The 17,135-nt window shown below is 38.7% G+C and overlaps 1 protein-coding gene across 1 annotated transcript in view; it reads left to right on the top strand.

Moving 5' to 3' along the window:
- Positions 1-287: 287 nt before the first annotated feature.
- Positions 288-17,135, top strand: part of NOX3 (NADPH oxidase 3) — a 50,871-nt gene continuing 34,023 nt past the window's right edge. The window contains exons 1-6 of the mRNA XM_032772086.2: positions 288-332; positions 962-1,057; positions 1,261-1,371; positions 2,064-2,148; positions 8,446-8,591; positions 16,202-16,383. Coding sequence (XP_032627977.1) covers positions 288-332; positions 962-1,057; positions 1,261-1,371; positions 2,064-2,148; positions 8,446-8,591; positions 16,202-16,383 — 665 coding nt within the window. The remainder of the gene's footprint in view (positions 333-961; positions 1,058-1,260; positions 1,372-2,063; positions 2,149-8,445; positions 8,592-16,201; positions 16,384-17,135) is intronic.

Raw genomic sequence — 17,135 nt, 5'->3', positions numbered from 1 at the left:
AACCTAGCTCTCATTTTCTGTAAAATAACTTTTGAAAGAGGAATCACTGGACACGGAGCAGCTTTGTATTTACACAGGTCATAAGGCATGTCAGTTTGGTGATTTGCTCTTAGCAGGAAGTCCTTAATTAGAAAATTCCTAGAGAGAGCTGCAGCTCCCGGTAGGCGCTTATTAAGATCTCAAGACAAAAAGTAGTTAGTAGAAAACCTTGAGGAATGTACAGAGAACTCAGGTTATGTTATAATGCAAGAGTGAATTGCTATTAACATAAAAGAGTGGCAATCAAGATGAGATGCTGGATTTTCAGTGAAAGTCTGTCAGTCCTGGTTTTAGTAAGTACCTCTTTAATATTAAAAAAAAAACCTAATTGGCTATGTATAAGTATTTTAAGCTTGTTTAAGAGGTTTTTTATGGTTTGCTTACAGTAAATGAACAAGTGAAATGTAAAACCTGTATAAAGTATTCAACAACTTTTATAAATAGCCTTTAAAACAATTTAATGTCTTACTGTATTTTTTTAAGCATTTTACTTCTCAGATTAAGGGAACAGTAGTTTATAATTGTATTTGAAATTGTGCTCTGAATTATTTTCTGATTTTTTGGGTAAGGGAGTTCCCTCAACCTTCCCAACTCTTTTCACTTCTGGAAGTCTTTAGTTTTCATTGTTATTGCCTTTTGCAAACACATACACTACCATGCTACATCTTATACCTAAGAACAAGTGTACTATCTGACATTTATTATGTGATGATATGTCCTCTATTGGGGGACTATATCCTGCATTTGCCAAAAGATAGACTCAGTCTGATAGGTATTTTCCATTTCTAACTTCTGTGATCTTCTAGAACTATGTTTCATACTTGTATTAAAATACTCCCCAGGTCCTTTTGAAAGAATACCATAAATGATTTAATATGCAGTAAAATATTAATCACTTAACCGCCCCCCATTTTTATTGTAGCTGGTGTGGCTGGGATTGAATATATATCTGTTTATTGACACATTCCACTGGTATGAAGAAGATGATGCTTACCTTTATACACGGGTTATGCTGGGTGTAAGTATGAGATAGACTGCTAAGCACCTTTTCAAAGGAGAATGTTGCAAACATCCATATTTTATTATCAGCCTCTACTGTACTACTTTTGCTGATACTCAGTAATTTTTCCTAGTGAGAGACTTGCTTTTTAATATGTTTCCTTTTTTCTTTAACCAATCCCCACATTTGTAATATAATTTTTTATACCATTATGTGTACAGTCAACACTGGCTTGGGCGAGAGCTTCTGCAACATGCCTTAATTTTAACTGCATGTTAATCCTGCTACCAGTCAGTAGAAACCTTATTTCATTCATAAGAGGAACAAGCATTGTAAGTACAGTTTTTGAAATCCATGTATTATTTTCTCTTATTTCTATAGCTCATCAATGTTATCCAAATCAAAAATTTCAAAGGAATGTAATTGTTAGAGGCAATACTATTTAGGGCTAGATTCTGCATAATACTGGTGATGCAAAGTGTTGTGCATATAAGCACAAAGTAAAATGTGACGGTGTAGACAAGGAGTATAGGGGAATTCAACTTGCATTAATGGAGAACGTTGCTGTGTATCCATCATGTTACTCCTGTCTAGTGGCAAGATGAAGGCCAAAGTGAGGAACACACAGGTGAAGCCTTATGACTCCAATGAAAGTTGAGATTCTCACATACTCACATGATTCCAGGAGGCAAGGCTTTAAGAAAAAACCCAAACTTGCAATAAAATCACAGGAGTTGGCAATACTGTAATAATGTGCACACTCTTTATACACTACATAAGAACTTACATGATCAAGACCTTCTTCAATAATTGGTTTCCACTTGATTTCTGCCATTAAACCCCCAAGTGTACTGAATCCCTGTGAGAAATACTTGAATAAATCATGTCAATATGTTGCATGCAATTGCTTAATTAAAAAAAAAATAGCTGTTGAACTCACCATCCCCTTTTCCCTATGTGTGAGTTGGAAATAGTAAATTGAGTTAACTATAACTTGTAAAATGAATTTTGCTTTTTTGCCAAGTGTTGTAGAGGAGCACTGAGGAGACAACTTGATAAAAACCTCACATTTCATAAGATAGTTGCCTATGGAATAGCTGTAAATGCAAGTAAGTTTTCTATTTTTCCTGATTTGTCTTTCAATTGTTGCTTAGTAATGATATAGTGATTCTACCTAATATTATAATCTCTGTATGCCAGCCACCTGCCTCAACAGGTTGGGGGAACTTGATAGGGTCAGACATCCACTAAGACTAAGGGACACTAGGTAGCGCCTCCTGCTGGCAGTTTCTGGCACCCATTAGCCAGCTGAGGAGAAGCGGGTGCTGATTGCCCAGCATTCCCCAGTTCCCAGGATTTAACCTTGCACAGGGGCCATGAGGAGCATCCTTCAGCTCTGGTTTCCAGTGCAGTTAAGAGAATAAAATGAACTGGTCCCAGAGGTAAAAGACCTGAGATTTTGGTGCTGGGTTCATGGAATCCTCCTGATGGCAGAGAAAGTGCTAGAACTCAGGGAGAACTGAGTCCTGAGGACAGCCTACCCTGAGTTGTGGGTTATAGGGTAAGGAGCTACATAGCCCCTGCACTAGAGCCAGTTAAATGTCTAGTATAGGAGAGTATGAGTGATTGGAGAGTAGCGCTCCTCTGCTGTGTTAAAGTCTAATAAAAGTTGCAGGCTGCTGCTTAATTCCATGCATGTGTTTGTCCTCATTTTGCTGCTGTGTCCGCATAAAAAGCTCTGATACACTCACTGCTCTAGTATGACTATTTAGTGAGTGAAACTTTAAATATCACAGAAATCCTTCCTGCTGGCCAATAGTCTGCACAAAATTCTAGTTTTTGCTTTGGTAGAGTTAATAACATTTCAGCTGCAATAGTGCCTAAAGGTTACCCTTCTAATAGCTCCATCAAGCTTTAGAAACTTCCTGCCTACTGTAAAGACCTGACTTCAGTAACATTTAGCAAATCCTTGAGAGAGTGTAACCCACACACTTTCTGGGTGTGATATTCTGTCCCCTCTAGTGGCACCAAAACCACTGAGAGAGAGTTTAAGGAATCTGCTCTACACCCTTAGCTAACAGGTCTAAGACTTGAAGCTCATGCACTAAGCTCCAGGGACTACCAGTTTAATCCCACCCGCCTACAAGCAGGGTCTGTTGGCCTTACAAAAGGATATTTGGAGAGGTGGCATAGGATTTTCATTACATTGTGTGAGTACTCTGCTCAGATTTCTGGAAGCACCTAGCTCAGACTGGACATGCTCAGAAATTTAACAAAGTCTATTTTTCCATAGTCGCTCCCTTACTAACATTATGTCATCTAGTTTGCAAAGTCATCACATCATACTCTATAGCTATCCTTTCACTAATTATAATGCTATTAGCTTAATGAGGATTCTGGGGTGAAAGCCTGATCCCACTGAGCTTTCTGAGCACAATTTCTACCAGTATAGATACATACTCTATATTTCAGATTCAAATAAGGTAGTTATCCTCTATCATAATAATTCTTTAGATATAAACTCGATTGATATTTATACTTAAGATAATGAATAGAATCTTCAGGGTGTGGGAGATGACAGCCAGAGAAGGCTGCTGGTTTTAGGTTAGACTGATGGACTGACCTGAGTTAAGATGTTCTGTATATATGTTAACTATGCATCTAATAAACACTATTGTTAAATTACTAGCAATGAATTATCATTAAAACTAGTGGATTACTTGAATATAAAACAACACTCCCATTGAAGTCAATGACAAAATTCCTATTCACTTCAATGAGGTCAGGGTTTCACATGTTTCTTTTTATTGTTATTTTTAAATCTTTGTGATGGTGGTGGGGAGGGGTTAAAGCAGGAGAAATGAAGGGGTTAGTTAAAGTTGCTACAGCCACAGCAAATTTTACTGTCAGAATTCTGCTCAGACTGTCATGGTTGATCTTGACTCTAATATTCTGGTCTTTCTGTATGAAGGATCTGCTTTCCCATGCATGGATCTGACATTAACCTTTCCATGGAGGGAGAGCAGAATATGGAATCAGCATCCTCCATTAAGATCCAAGAGCTGAATTTTATCTTTTGGATGCAATGTTAAAGTAGGCAGAAGGGAAGGCAGAGGAGATGGAATATGTATTTTCTAGTATATTAGGCTGACTTGCTTATCTGTCATGTCCATTCACTTATCAGAGTTCATTTTCAGCATAGAACACATTGCTAGAGAATGCAACATTTTTTTTCCCTTTAATTAACGTATGAACCCAGCACTGTAAATCAGCCAACTTCTATTTGGTGTATCATTTCTGTCATGCTCCAAAATGTGAGTAAAATTGCACTATCAATTAAGCCTTTTTTATTTTAGTTTTTTATATTAGTGTAAAAATGTTTGCTAGTGTGTTAAACTGGACATTTTTTGAAATGAAAGGTTATCAGAAAAGTGATTACTTTATAACTTCAGTAATTCTAGAGATTTACGAACAACAGCTGATGTCACGTGCCAGAAAGCCAGTACTTAATCCTGACTATCTATAGGAGGAAACTGATGATGAAATTGAAAAAAGAAAACATCAAAACAAAAGGACATCTAAATAGTGAAACATTACAACTTATAAACTCATGTGTCCTTTTAAAAACAAGTGAGAAAAATATTTTGTCTGGGAAATACTGAGTTCATGCTGATATCCTTTGTGTTAAAAAGGGCCAGAAACTCAGTTGTTTAAAATACAAAATGAAATGCTACAGAAATCTCCCAGTACTAAACTTTTAGTAAACTTTTAGTAAACACCTGTACATTGTGTGGAAAATCACATTTATCTGTTTGCACTATAAGCTGTTAGCCATAAGTATATGGAGTTCCTTGTTATAATATTTAGCAATATTAAGATGATGTGCTTGAAATATTTCACATTTTTCTCTGTACAATTGTCAAATTCTTTTTGTATGCTAAAAAGCATTATAGGTAGTATGTGCATAAATAATCAAGTGCCCCACACGACCGTTAGTTCTAACAAGTAAATTTTCTCCTATGGTTTCAAATAAGGCTGTAGGAAGCTAAACTAATTTGCAGATCAAATCACTGAGTTTGATATCTGAACAATATAAAGTTGGAAATCACTTTTTGTTTAATAATAAAATATCACAAGTATTTCTCTCTGCTTTTTAATTATTATTTTAGCACCTTCACTTAGTAGCATGCTAAAGAGAATCAGAGCCATATTATTAATCTTGTCTATTATCTTACTTCTCAAACAGTAGACTAGCTTGGTAGAGGTTTTTGTGGTCTTGGGAAAAGTTTGTAGCTAAGTTTCCATACCAATCTTTAATTTTTCATCAGTTCTTATACAAATTCAATGTAAGCTTCAGTTGGCTAGGTGAAATTAGAGCCTGGTGGAAGTAGGTAAGTTGGAAGAAAAAGAAAGAGGAAACAATGTTATCTATAATCAAAGGGCATCACTGAAAATTCAATAAAGGACATTCTGCTTAGCGTGACTTCCTGCCTTTCTGCATACCTGTCTATGATAAGAGCAGCTTAGGAGTTACTCACCCTCTAATAAATCTTCCCTATAGACCTGTAGAATAAAATCGTAGTTTCATACTCTCTCTCAACTTGATCCACACAGATCATTCAAGATATTCTAATTCACATGGGATATTTCAGTCAAAAAATAGTGACTTGAACCTAAAGATCTTTATAAGAGAAGAGCAAATAATGTTTCAGACAATTTCTCTCACATTCATTTTCTTCCTCAAAAGAAAGTAAATTTATATGTTTACAAATCTTACAGTTCCCCCGTCTTTAAAAAAAACAAAAATCTGAAACTAGAGTGTCATAATATTAGTGCTGGTTTTAAAGGTAACCTACAAAAGCAAAAGAAAGAAAAAAATATTTTATTTTTACTTCTTTATGACATAAAGGTAGTCTGAAATGGTTGGCTTTTTCTGTTTATCTTTAATATTAAAAACCTACCCTGAATTTTCTAAAATAGCTCTATCTCCAGTCCTAATTTAGTCCTCCAGCAAAAATCAAGGAAGATAAGATTCTATATTCCCAGTATTTCTGAGCACAATATAATGCAAAGATCTCATCATTCCTCACCTTTATTATACAGCAAAACTTTAAATTGGGAACAAAGTTAATAAAACAAACAAATAAAAACATCCAAAATTGAGAATGTATGGAATTTAATATCAAAATATATCAGATAGTGTGCTGGGCTCGGTATGCTTATACATTGGTTGTATTACACAGGTTCATAATTTAATATATTAAAAGGTATGATTTTGATTTTTCTTGAAGTTCAAAAGGAACAATCCTGTGACAACAGAAAGCAGAGTAGGTGATGCTGCTACAAAACTTAGGGTCTGTTTGCTGAAGCATTCACAGACTTATGCAAGACCACTGACTTAGTGAGGTTACAAAGGATAAGATTTTGACCCTTTGATTTTATAATAGTGGGAATACCAAGATGGTTAATTAGTAGGAACGAACTTCAAAATGATTTTTATCCTAGGCAGGCATGCAGAAAAAGAAAGATAAGCACATGCAATTTCTACTTAGTTCAATGAGAGGTGTGTATGCTTCACTGACAGCAGAATTGGCTGAATAAGACTAACTAAATTGACCAGAGTTACAAGAATGTAATTAAATTACATTTCTTTTTCTTCTTTTTTTAAATTATTTTTAAGATGCCCTATGGACACTGAACTCTAACTGCAGCCCTCTTCCTTTTTTGTCCCCACAATAAAAGCATGTGATTTGAACTCAGTAGTGGACTAGACGAAAAATGTAAAGGCTAGCTTACAAATTACTACACTTGCATACCATTTCTAAGGTTTTACTAATAAAAAGGGCTAAATCCTGCAGCCCTTACTCAGGCAAAACTCTCATTGATGTCAAAGGAAATTTTGGTTGAGTGAAGAATGCAGAATTTTGCCCATAGTATATGTTTACTCATGAGCGGTGGGAAAATACTGGTAAAAACAAATTATAGATGAAGCATTCTAAGCTCTGTACCCATAATGAATAAATTGGAAGCAATAAAAAATGCTCATAAATTTCAGGAATTTGTAGAGCTAAGGAAACTCCACAAAATGCACTGTAGAGATATAAAATGTTTTAGCTAATGGCAAGGTGTCTGGTGCCAGACTTTTTACTTTGCTACAACTATTGTGCATTAAAGGAACCACTCTGAAAAATGGAATTAGAAGTTTTCATTACTCTTACTAGTCTGCTATAATTCACTTTTAGATTGAATTATTTTTTCTTCTAGTGGCACACAAGAAACTATCAGAAGCACAAATCTAATAAAACTCAAGCCAGTACTTAAGATCATAGAAGATCCAGGGAAACCAACATTCTGAATGCATTTGTTTGAATTTTAATATTTTTTCTGTATAGGATTATATTTTGTATGTTAACATCTTGCACAAAGTAATTTCCAGGAAAGCACAGTCTGGCTCATGCTAGAAGACTTGTGCTGTATCTGTCAGGTACAAGTTGGAGTGATTGTCACCCATCAGAAGGAAGAAAATTCTAGGTCTAAGTAGATTTCTTAGTAAGGCCCCCAAAACATAAATCTGGTAGGATGTGTTTGCATTGGGAATAGAACTCTGATTATGGTAGAAGAAAAGAATAATGTGCTGCTGATACCAAATAACATTTTTACAATGATTAGAGCTAAATGTCTTAAATAAACTATAGTGGAAATTTGTTGTTTTCTTTTTCACAGAAGAGGTAGAGCAGTGGGAGCTGCAATGTAGGCTTTCCCCATGCTACTCTAACTGAACCTGACACTGAAGGACTCACTTATTGGGGGGAATAGGTTATGACTATTCAATCCTGGGGTTCCCCTTTAGAATCACCCATTGCATTTGTCGTCATTTTGTGATGTGCTAGTTTCTTTGTCCAACAGGAATTAAGACCTCTGAAAACACGTCATCATGGTCACTTATTAGGTGGCACCAATTATGTGTTACTTCTGACGTTAATAAAATTTGCATACGTGCCATTGAAGTGAAAGGCTCTATAAACATTTTAGCAAGAGAACATGCCTAATTTTGAGTAAAACCAATCAATTTTATGGTGTATCATTCCTATTTTCAAGAGCACATCTTTCCATGGCACCAAAAGCTAAAGGGTAGTACATTTGGGAACACAAGAAATGACATCATCGGGACCCCAAACATGGGAAGATTATGTTGAATCTGTTATTCCATTTTATACTTTGAACATAACTGGTTGCCATGTATTACACACTGACAAAAGTCTATTTTTGTTGTTGATTACTGTGTAAAGATCTTAATCCACAAAGAGACTTTTTAAATGTTTCATGTCATAGTTAATAAAATTGATGCTGGCATGTGTAAATGTACAACTTTAACTTCTGTTTGCATAACTATCTCTTTCAAACAGTCATCCATATTGTTGCACATCTGGTCAACATAGAGCGATATCATATAAGTCAATCGAAGGAAGCAGGGGGGTTGCAGAATAAACTTTCTGGCATTGGCAAAACACCAAATGAAAGCTACTTGAACCCAATTAGAAGCTATGAAGTGGTAAGTTGTCATTAGGTGCTTGCTGGCTTTCCTCATCTGAAAAATTGTCCTCTGCAGATTCTTTTATTGATAAAACTATATTTCAATACCTTTTAAGCAGAGCTAGGAGATGCTGTCAAAGATTAACCTGAATTTCAGCTGAAAGCAATAGCTAAAAAAATGCAATTTTCACGTTTTCCAGCTCAGAGAAATGCATTTACTATTTTAATTAGTTTAGGGAGGAGATAAGTGTGGTATAGATGATGAGTAGTATTAGTTGAAAATTTATTAAACCTGTAAGCTATTGATATATGAAATATGGCTAACCACCTCTGACTAGAAAAAGAGAGAACAATATTTTAAAATAAAAAAAAATTAATAGTACATAATGAAACTTCTTTCACAGCTGGTGTTAGGCTCTCACAGTGGTTTTGCAAGGTTTCCTTAATTTGGGGCTAGCTTCTACTCTTTGTTAATTGGTGTACATCAGGAGTAACTTCATTGACTCTGGTGGACTTGCTCTTGATTTTATACCAGTGTAAACAACAGTAGATTTTTTTCCTCAATGAGTGTAGGCTGCAGCTAGTTGATTTTATTTTTATAGTTGTTGCATTATACCAGTGTTCATACTGGTGTTATTTGCTTGCTTGTGTATAATGTCACATACTTCAAATATAATGAGAAATATAGGTGCTAAGTAGAGAGCCAGGAATGGGAAAATAGGTATCTGAATTGAAGGTGGAAGGGCAAGCATAAATCTGTGTATTTACATTGTTTTGCAAGTGTAAAGTTATGATATTATTATATTAATTATTTTTCAACTGATATCTGCTAAAAGAAAGAAAAATCAAATCTTGTACACATCAAGCAAATAAACAAACTACTCCACTAGCATCAAAGGCCTGAACATACATGGCCTTTACCTGAACATTGGCAATCTGGGCAGGTCTCTCAGACCCATGGGTAAAGCAAATTCTAGAGTGTAGAGCCTTTGCTGGAACAGTCTACCAACGGTCACCAGCTGCACATGTGATACGTTCACCACTGATTGAAGAAGAATTTGTAGGTTTCAGAGGGGGCCCAACACCCTTTGGTGGTTTACTCCCATTTTTCTGAGGTAAGCCTACTCTCCCAAAAACATTGAAGTAAATTTCCTGATGACCTTTCCAAACCTCTCAAATAATAATATACTTGCCTGGCAATTACATGGTAACTAAATATACGTAGCCTATATTTTAACCTTTTGATAATTATTTTTACATTTCTTTTATTGCCCACTTGCATCTGTCTCTATATTCTGGATAAGTCTGTCTTTCTGAATAAATTCAAACAAAGGATCTCTTCCACCTTTACAGAAGAAAGTTCTGAGAGCAGTAATTCAAGTATTCTTTTCAGTTTAGTTATGCCTCTGCAGTAGCAGCGCATGAAGAGTCTTTGACATTTTTCATTGTTTCATCTCAACATTCAAACTGGCCAGTGTAGTGTAAATGGTCAAAATGTCACCTAGATCAATCGTGTTCACATGTAATAGGATCTGAACATATTCATCTCAGACACTAGTTTGAAAATATACTCTGTGCTGTCAAGTGTGAACATCTGATAGTAGTTCAACTCTAAAAATGGCACTGTGGAACTTATCACCTCTCCAGCACTTCCATATCAAATAAGTTCACTTTACAAGTAAAAATATGTTTTTTTCTAATTCTAACCCTACAAAGTCAACTCAGGATCTGGAAGTCAAGCTGGGTTCTTTCATTCTTGTGCATCATCCGCAGTAATCTAGGGTCTGCAGGCCACATTAGGCCTTCAGTTACACTGTATGAAAATGATTACTTATCTTGCAGTATCTATTGTTCTTTGAGACGTGTTGTGCACATACACATTCCACTGTAGGTTGTGTGCACGTGTGCCAGTGCATTCGAGTTGGATATGCCAGTAGTAACACTAGGTGGCACATGTACCACTGCTGTCTTCGCGCTTTCAGGCAAGGGCATAAAATGGGCATCTTTGCCACTTCCCTCTCCAGTCCTTCACATGGCTGTAATAATTCCAAAGTAGAGGGAAGGTGGGAGGGTCATGAAATATATGTATGCACAACACATCTCAAAGAACAACAATTACTGCAAGGGAAATAACCTTTTTTTCTCCTTTGAGAGATTATGTATATATACCTTCCACTGTAGGTGACTTTGCAGGTAGAGAGACTTTGGATCATCTGAAGAGGGATTGTAACACCAACTTGCCAAAGCTGGCATCATCAAGAGAGTGAATGATGGCATAATGAGTAGAGAAAGTATGCACAGACCACACTGCTGCCTTGCACATATGACCTATTGGGACATTACTCAGAAATGCTGTGTCACAGAGGAGGGATAACTCAGTGGTTTGAGCATTGGTCTGCTAAACCCAGGATTGTGAGTTCAATCCTTGAGGGGGCCATTCAGGGAACTGGGGTAAAAATCTGTCTGGAGATTGGTCCTGCTTTGAGCAGGGGGTTGGACTAGATGACCTCCTGAGGTTCCTTCCAACCCTGATATTCTATGATATTGAGTGTGGCCACCCCTGTTGGTCATACAATCGTTGGGATTCTCTGTTGGGTCAAACAATTGTGATGCGGGGGGACTGTGGGGCCAAGTAACCAAGTAGTCCATAGTCCCTGGAGTGTGGGAAAACAAATGCTCAGTCTCGAACCTCCTGGCTGGGGCAAATAATAGTAGTTGAGGGGTCAGACTCTCTTGACAGGGCAGACCAAGCAAACAGTCTGTAGCCCTTGGGACGGGGCAGAGCAAACACTCAGTCTCTAGCTAGGGCCCTTAGTGGCCACTCATAGTGGCAGTGCAGGGGACGGAGGCAGAGGAACCCAGGCTCCTAGGAAGCCATAAAATTCCTTGTTGAACATTGGCTTCTAATACATAAGGCCCATTTCAGGCATCTTCTTGGCTGGCAGCAGTTCAGTATCCCAGTCAGTCTCCCAGGTTGGCTGGTCATTCACAGCACAGTCTGGGTCCACAGTCCCAACAACCTGGACAGTCACTAGTTCCTCTACAGGAGCCCACAGCACATGTCCTTCCTCCTCCTCTGGCAGCCCCAACTGAGCTAGGCTGCCTCCTTTTATCTGTCTCTTCAAGCAGGCATGAGGTGTGAGGTCCCCTGGGCCCACAGTGATTGGTCTGGCCCCGCTGGCCCCAGTGTGGTGTTAGTACACCCCGTCACATGCTGATGTAGAGGAGTGAGTCTTGGAAGAGGGAGCAGTTATTCTCAATGGAGGAGAGACTTTAGTAAGGTTGTAACAGAGCTTGATATAGGGCACAGCTACACTTGCAGATGTAGAGCACCGTGAGTTAAACCCACCTTCGTAGAGCGCAGTAGGGAAAGTGCTGCCATCTGTTCACACTGACAGCTGCAAGCACACTAGCGTGGCCACATTTTCAGTAGTTGCAGCAGTATTGGGAGCGGTGCATTATGGGCAGCTGTTCAAGCACGCAAGTGGGTGCAACATGCTTTTCAAAGGGGGAGAGGGAGTGGAGTGTGACAGGGAGTGTGTTATGTGTATGTGGAGGGAGAGAGAGTGGATTTTTGGGGTGTTGAGAGTGTGTCAACATGCTGTCTTTTAAGTTCAGACCTCCCTTCCCCTCTCTCACTCACTCAAAGCAAACAGTAAATGTTTGCTTCTTCTTGGAGCTGATAAGCAGATGGCTTCCCCAAAACGGAGCTTTGAAAGGGCATTTCTGCATGCCTGCTGCCAATTTCACAACAATGACAAGAGTGGCCACGTGACTTAAGGGGATTATGGGACACTTCCAGAGGCTGATCACAGTGCAGTAACGCAACACCTCATTCACACTGGCACCACGGCACTCCAGCAGGGATGCAGCAAACATTATTCCACTCGCTGAGGTGGAGTATCAGCAACACTGTAGCTGTGGAGCCAGAGCGCTCTACATGCCTTGCCAGTGTGGATGGGGAGTGAGCTAGAGCGCCTGGGGCTGCTTTACTGTGCTGTAACTCGCAAGTGCAGACAAGGCCATAATCAGAGATCCAGTGTGAGATTCACTGAGATGACACTGCATAGCTTACAAAGAGCTGGGATGAAGAATCTAGTGCAGACCAAGTAAAAAGCCATGGAGAGGCTCTTCAGCCTTATATACATGAGGTTTGGAGAAAAAATATCATAAGAGTAATTGTTTGATATAGGTGGAAAGCTGACAATACCTTGAGTATAAATTTAGAATGTGTCCTAGAAGGCCCTTATAAAAGACAATAAAGCTAAAAGAGATTGAAACTCTGAAACCCTACTGATGGAAATAATTGCCACCAAAAACTCAATCTTCATATACAATAAAGATAATGAAGTCATATCCATAGATTGGAGGGAGGTACTATCAATTTGGAAAGCACTAGATTCAAATCTCAAATAGGTACAGAATCAGACATAGGAGAATAAACTTTGACCAGGCCCTTCAGAAACTGAGAAACACGTGGAAGTCTTTAAATTATGATTTGAGGACTTCAGTAACTCAGCCAGAGGTTAGGGGTCTATTACGGGAGTAGGTGTGTGAGATTCTGTGGTCTGAAATGTGCAGAAGATCAGACTAGATGATCATGATGGCCCCTACTGACCTTAAAGTCTGTGACTCTATGAGAAAAAATGGGAAAATTGTCTATTGGCAGATGTAATGTAGAATAGAAGCCAGGTGAACTCTCACAGAACTATTTGAAAGGCCTGATGATTTGAGATGCAAAAGATAATCCAATATATGTGACTTCTGTGTGATGGAGAAATAAATGATGTAAGCATGCCCAAATCGAAAATCTCTTACACCTTGCTGCGTATGTGACTTTAGTGGATTCTGTTCTGCTGTTCACTAAGATGGCCCAAACCTCTCAGGAGCACAGTTTCTCTTAAATATTTAACCAGAGATCATCCACACTGTAAGATGGAGAGATTCAAGGTTCAGATGCCCTAGTTTGGGGACAGAAGATCCCTGACCAGCAGTAGAATTATCGGTGACCTGATGGAAAGCTGATACTGATCCATGAACCAATACCGTCTTAGCCGCACTAGTGCAATGAGGATTAGTGATGCTCTATCTTGTTTTAGCTTCCTCAAGACCCTTGGAATGAAATGATCAGAAGGGAATGCATACAGAAGATGTCTGAATCAGAAGAAGAAAAGCATCTATGATGGAACTGGGGTTGCGATCCACCCCTGGGCAAAATCTCATGCATTTGTTGTTGAGGTTTGTCACGAATGATTCTATTAGTGAGTACCCCGAGTGGTGGAAAACCTGAAGGATAACATCCATCCTGATCAACCACTCATATTAGTCTATGAAAACCCTATCAAGAGAATTCAGGAGATTGTTTCTCACTCCTGGAAAATGGAAGGCCTTCAAAGAAACTTAGTGTTGAATACATAGATTCTGCAGAAGGATAGCCTCCTGACACAACTGAGATGACCTTGTCCCTCCCAGCTTGTTCACGTAAAACATACCAGTCGTATTGTCCACGAGAATTTGAATCACCCAGTTTTTGATGTGGGCATAAATATTATGCCAGCCTCATGGATGGCCCTGAGCTCCAGCATGTTTATATGGAGGAAAATTTCCTGAGGTGAGCTTGAGCCTGAAGTTGACCCAGATGGGCCCCCCAGCCTTTGACAGATGCACCTGTAACTAGAGACACAATCAGTTCTGGGAACAGAAATGGAACTCATTTGTATACATTCTGCCAATCCATTCACCAATCCAGAGACTAAAGTACTTGCACTGATACACAAACTGCATGTCCAGCAGATGCCTAGAAGGTCAACATACAAATGAAACCAAGACTACAGTCAACAGAGGTGAAGTCTGGCATGCAGAGTTAATCATGTGCCTGAGGCATGTGGCTGAGACTTGCACTGTCGTTGTTGGATTGAACTTGAGGATTTTTGAAAAGAAAAGGCTATAGATTGGAAGACTTCCTGTGGAAGATAGCTATGTCTGTTCTGGTGTTGAGGTCTGCTCCTATAAAAGTCATGTGCTGAGTTGGTTGTAGCTGTGATTTGTCCCAACTTATTTTCAGACCTTGATGGAAGAACACGTGCTGACAACTAGGACACTGGTTTGGACATGATCCCTTAATGCTGCTTGATCAAACCAATCGTCCATGTAAGGAAATATTTAAATGTCCAGATAATGAAGGTGGGCTTCTACCACCACCATGAACTTGGTGAAAATGCTCGGAGCTGATGACAGGCCAAAAGGAAGCACTGTGCACGGGCAATGGTTGATGGCTATCAGAAATTGAAGGTACTTCCTGTGGGAAGGATGTATCGCTACATGGACATATACATTTATAAATTGAGGGCAGCATTCCAGTCTTCAAGGAAGGGATAATATAAGCAAGGGTGACCATGGTTAATTTGATTTTCTTGATGAATTTGTTCAGCTTTTTTAGATCTAGAATGGGGCAGAGGCCACTAGATTTCTTTGGGACCACAAAGGAGCAGGAATAAAATCTTCCTGGATCCTCTATCATGCCCAGCTCTATTGTGCCCAATCCATAGCTTTTAAAGTAACATGGTCTCATAAGAAGACTCTCTGAAAAGGGATAGAGAGAGTGGGTTGGGGAAAGGAAGGGAGATGAACTGGATTATATATCCAGTGTACTGAGTACCTATTTGTCCAACATGATCTTCTGCCATGTACAATACAAAAGGGACCACTGTGATCCCAAAAGGAGGAGATATAATTGGTGTGTTGTCCTCAATTAAAGATTCAAAATGACTGCTTTGAGGTAGAAGATGTCTGGTGAGAAAGGCCCCTTGCCATAGAAGATGGCAGGTAACATCAAGAAGGTCTGACCTTAAAGTCTATGAGTCTATGAGGTCTTGATCTTCTGTCTACTGGGGCCTCTGATGGAACAATGGTCTCAAGTAGTGTTGTGGTTTAAATTGCTTCATTTTAATAGCAGAAGTGTAGACTCCCAGTGAGCAAAGTGTTGCACGAGAGTCTTTCAGTGTGTGCATAGCATCATCCATCCTGGCAGAGAACAGCTTAGAGACGTGAAAGGGTAAATCTTCAATTGTAGTCTGCAGCTCTTTTGGAATTCTGGAAGCCTGAAGTCAGAATGAATGTCTCATGGAGACAACAGTGGCAATAGAACATGAGGCTGTCAGGCAGGGGCATCTATTGCTGCCTGAAATGATGTAAGTTAAAGTGAAATAAGAACAAAGCAGATCCATACTTCTTACAGTCCGTAGGCCACTGAGCACCCCTCATTTATCTCTCTCAAAATGATGGTGGATTTTTTTCAGTGCTGTTCTGGTTATTATCTCTTTTTTTACCTACTCTTAACTCTACTAATTTATTCTCTCTCTTTTCTGAGGCACTCTTGTACAACAAAAATAGATGCAAGAACAAGCAGGATTATGTAATTTCCTCCTATCAATTGCTGAAACAGACAAATTGCGGTTAATATTTACATTCATGTCTGGAATAAACCTAAATGGATAACAGAACAAATAGTCTTTTTTCATGCAGCTTCTAATCTTTTTGCCTTGTCTGGTTTGTTGTTTACGTTCATTCTTATACCGAAGCTGCATCTTTGATTTAGTCTCTGTGCATAATAATTTATTCTTATTTTAGAACACAACAACACAGATACTAACTACCATAGCTGGAGTAACTGGTGTCATAATCACTGTGGCTTTCATTCTGATCATGACTTCATCCACAGAGATCATCAGAAGATCATTCTATGAGGTGTTCTGGTATACCCATCACCTATTTATGGTTTTCTTTATTGGTCTGGTTATCCATGGTACGGGGTGAGTATATAAACATATATATATATATATATATATATATATGATATGCCTGGTATGAAGTGATTATATATGATGATATCAACACTTTAGGATCACACATGATTCAAACCTACAGTAGTGACTATGAGTGGGGGATTTGGTGTGATTTAGGCAACAGACAAGCAGCAGTTTTGTGGATCACAGGGGTGCTTAAAAACAGGACTTTGGCACCTAAGCACCCAAGTGGATAGAAACAAGAGGCCGCCTTATTTTTGGTCCCTTAATCCATCATGGGCAAAGTGTTATACCATTACCCAAACTGATGATTGATATTATTAATATTATTACTTCATATTATTTATTTGTATTATCATGGCGCCTAAGAGTGCTAGTCATGGACCAGGACTCCATCATGTTAGGTGCTATACAAACACTTTGCAAAATGACTGTCCTTGCCCCAAAGAGCTTACAACCTAAGTACAAACCAAGAAACAACAGATGGATACAGACAAACTGGTGGAGAAGCCCAAGAAAACAATGAGACAATATTGGTTAGCATGACAGGCAATGGATTAATACATTACTCTACAAGTAGTCCCTCTGACTTCAATCCACTCCTATTCAAATACGCGTAGTGTAAACTGCTCTTCAGCACTCTTAAGAATGCCACATTGTCAGGGGAGGGTCTATGTTTTTTGCTGCCCCAAGCACAGCAGGCAGGTGGTTTTTGATGGCGCGCCTGCAGGCGGTCCACTGGTCACGTGGATTCAGCG

Source organism: Chelonoidis abingdonii, chromosome 3 (assembly GCF_003597395.2).
Source record: "Chelonoidis abingdonii isolate Lonesome George chromosome 3, CheloAbing_2.0, whole genome shotgun sequence".
In the NCBI taxonomy this organism is placed as follows: domain Eukaryota; kingdom Metazoa; phylum Chordata; order Testudines; family Testudinidae; genus Chelonoidis; species Chelonoidis abingdonii.
Note: the sequence above shows the minus strand (reverse complement) of the source record. Positions and strands in the feature narration are given on the sequence as shown.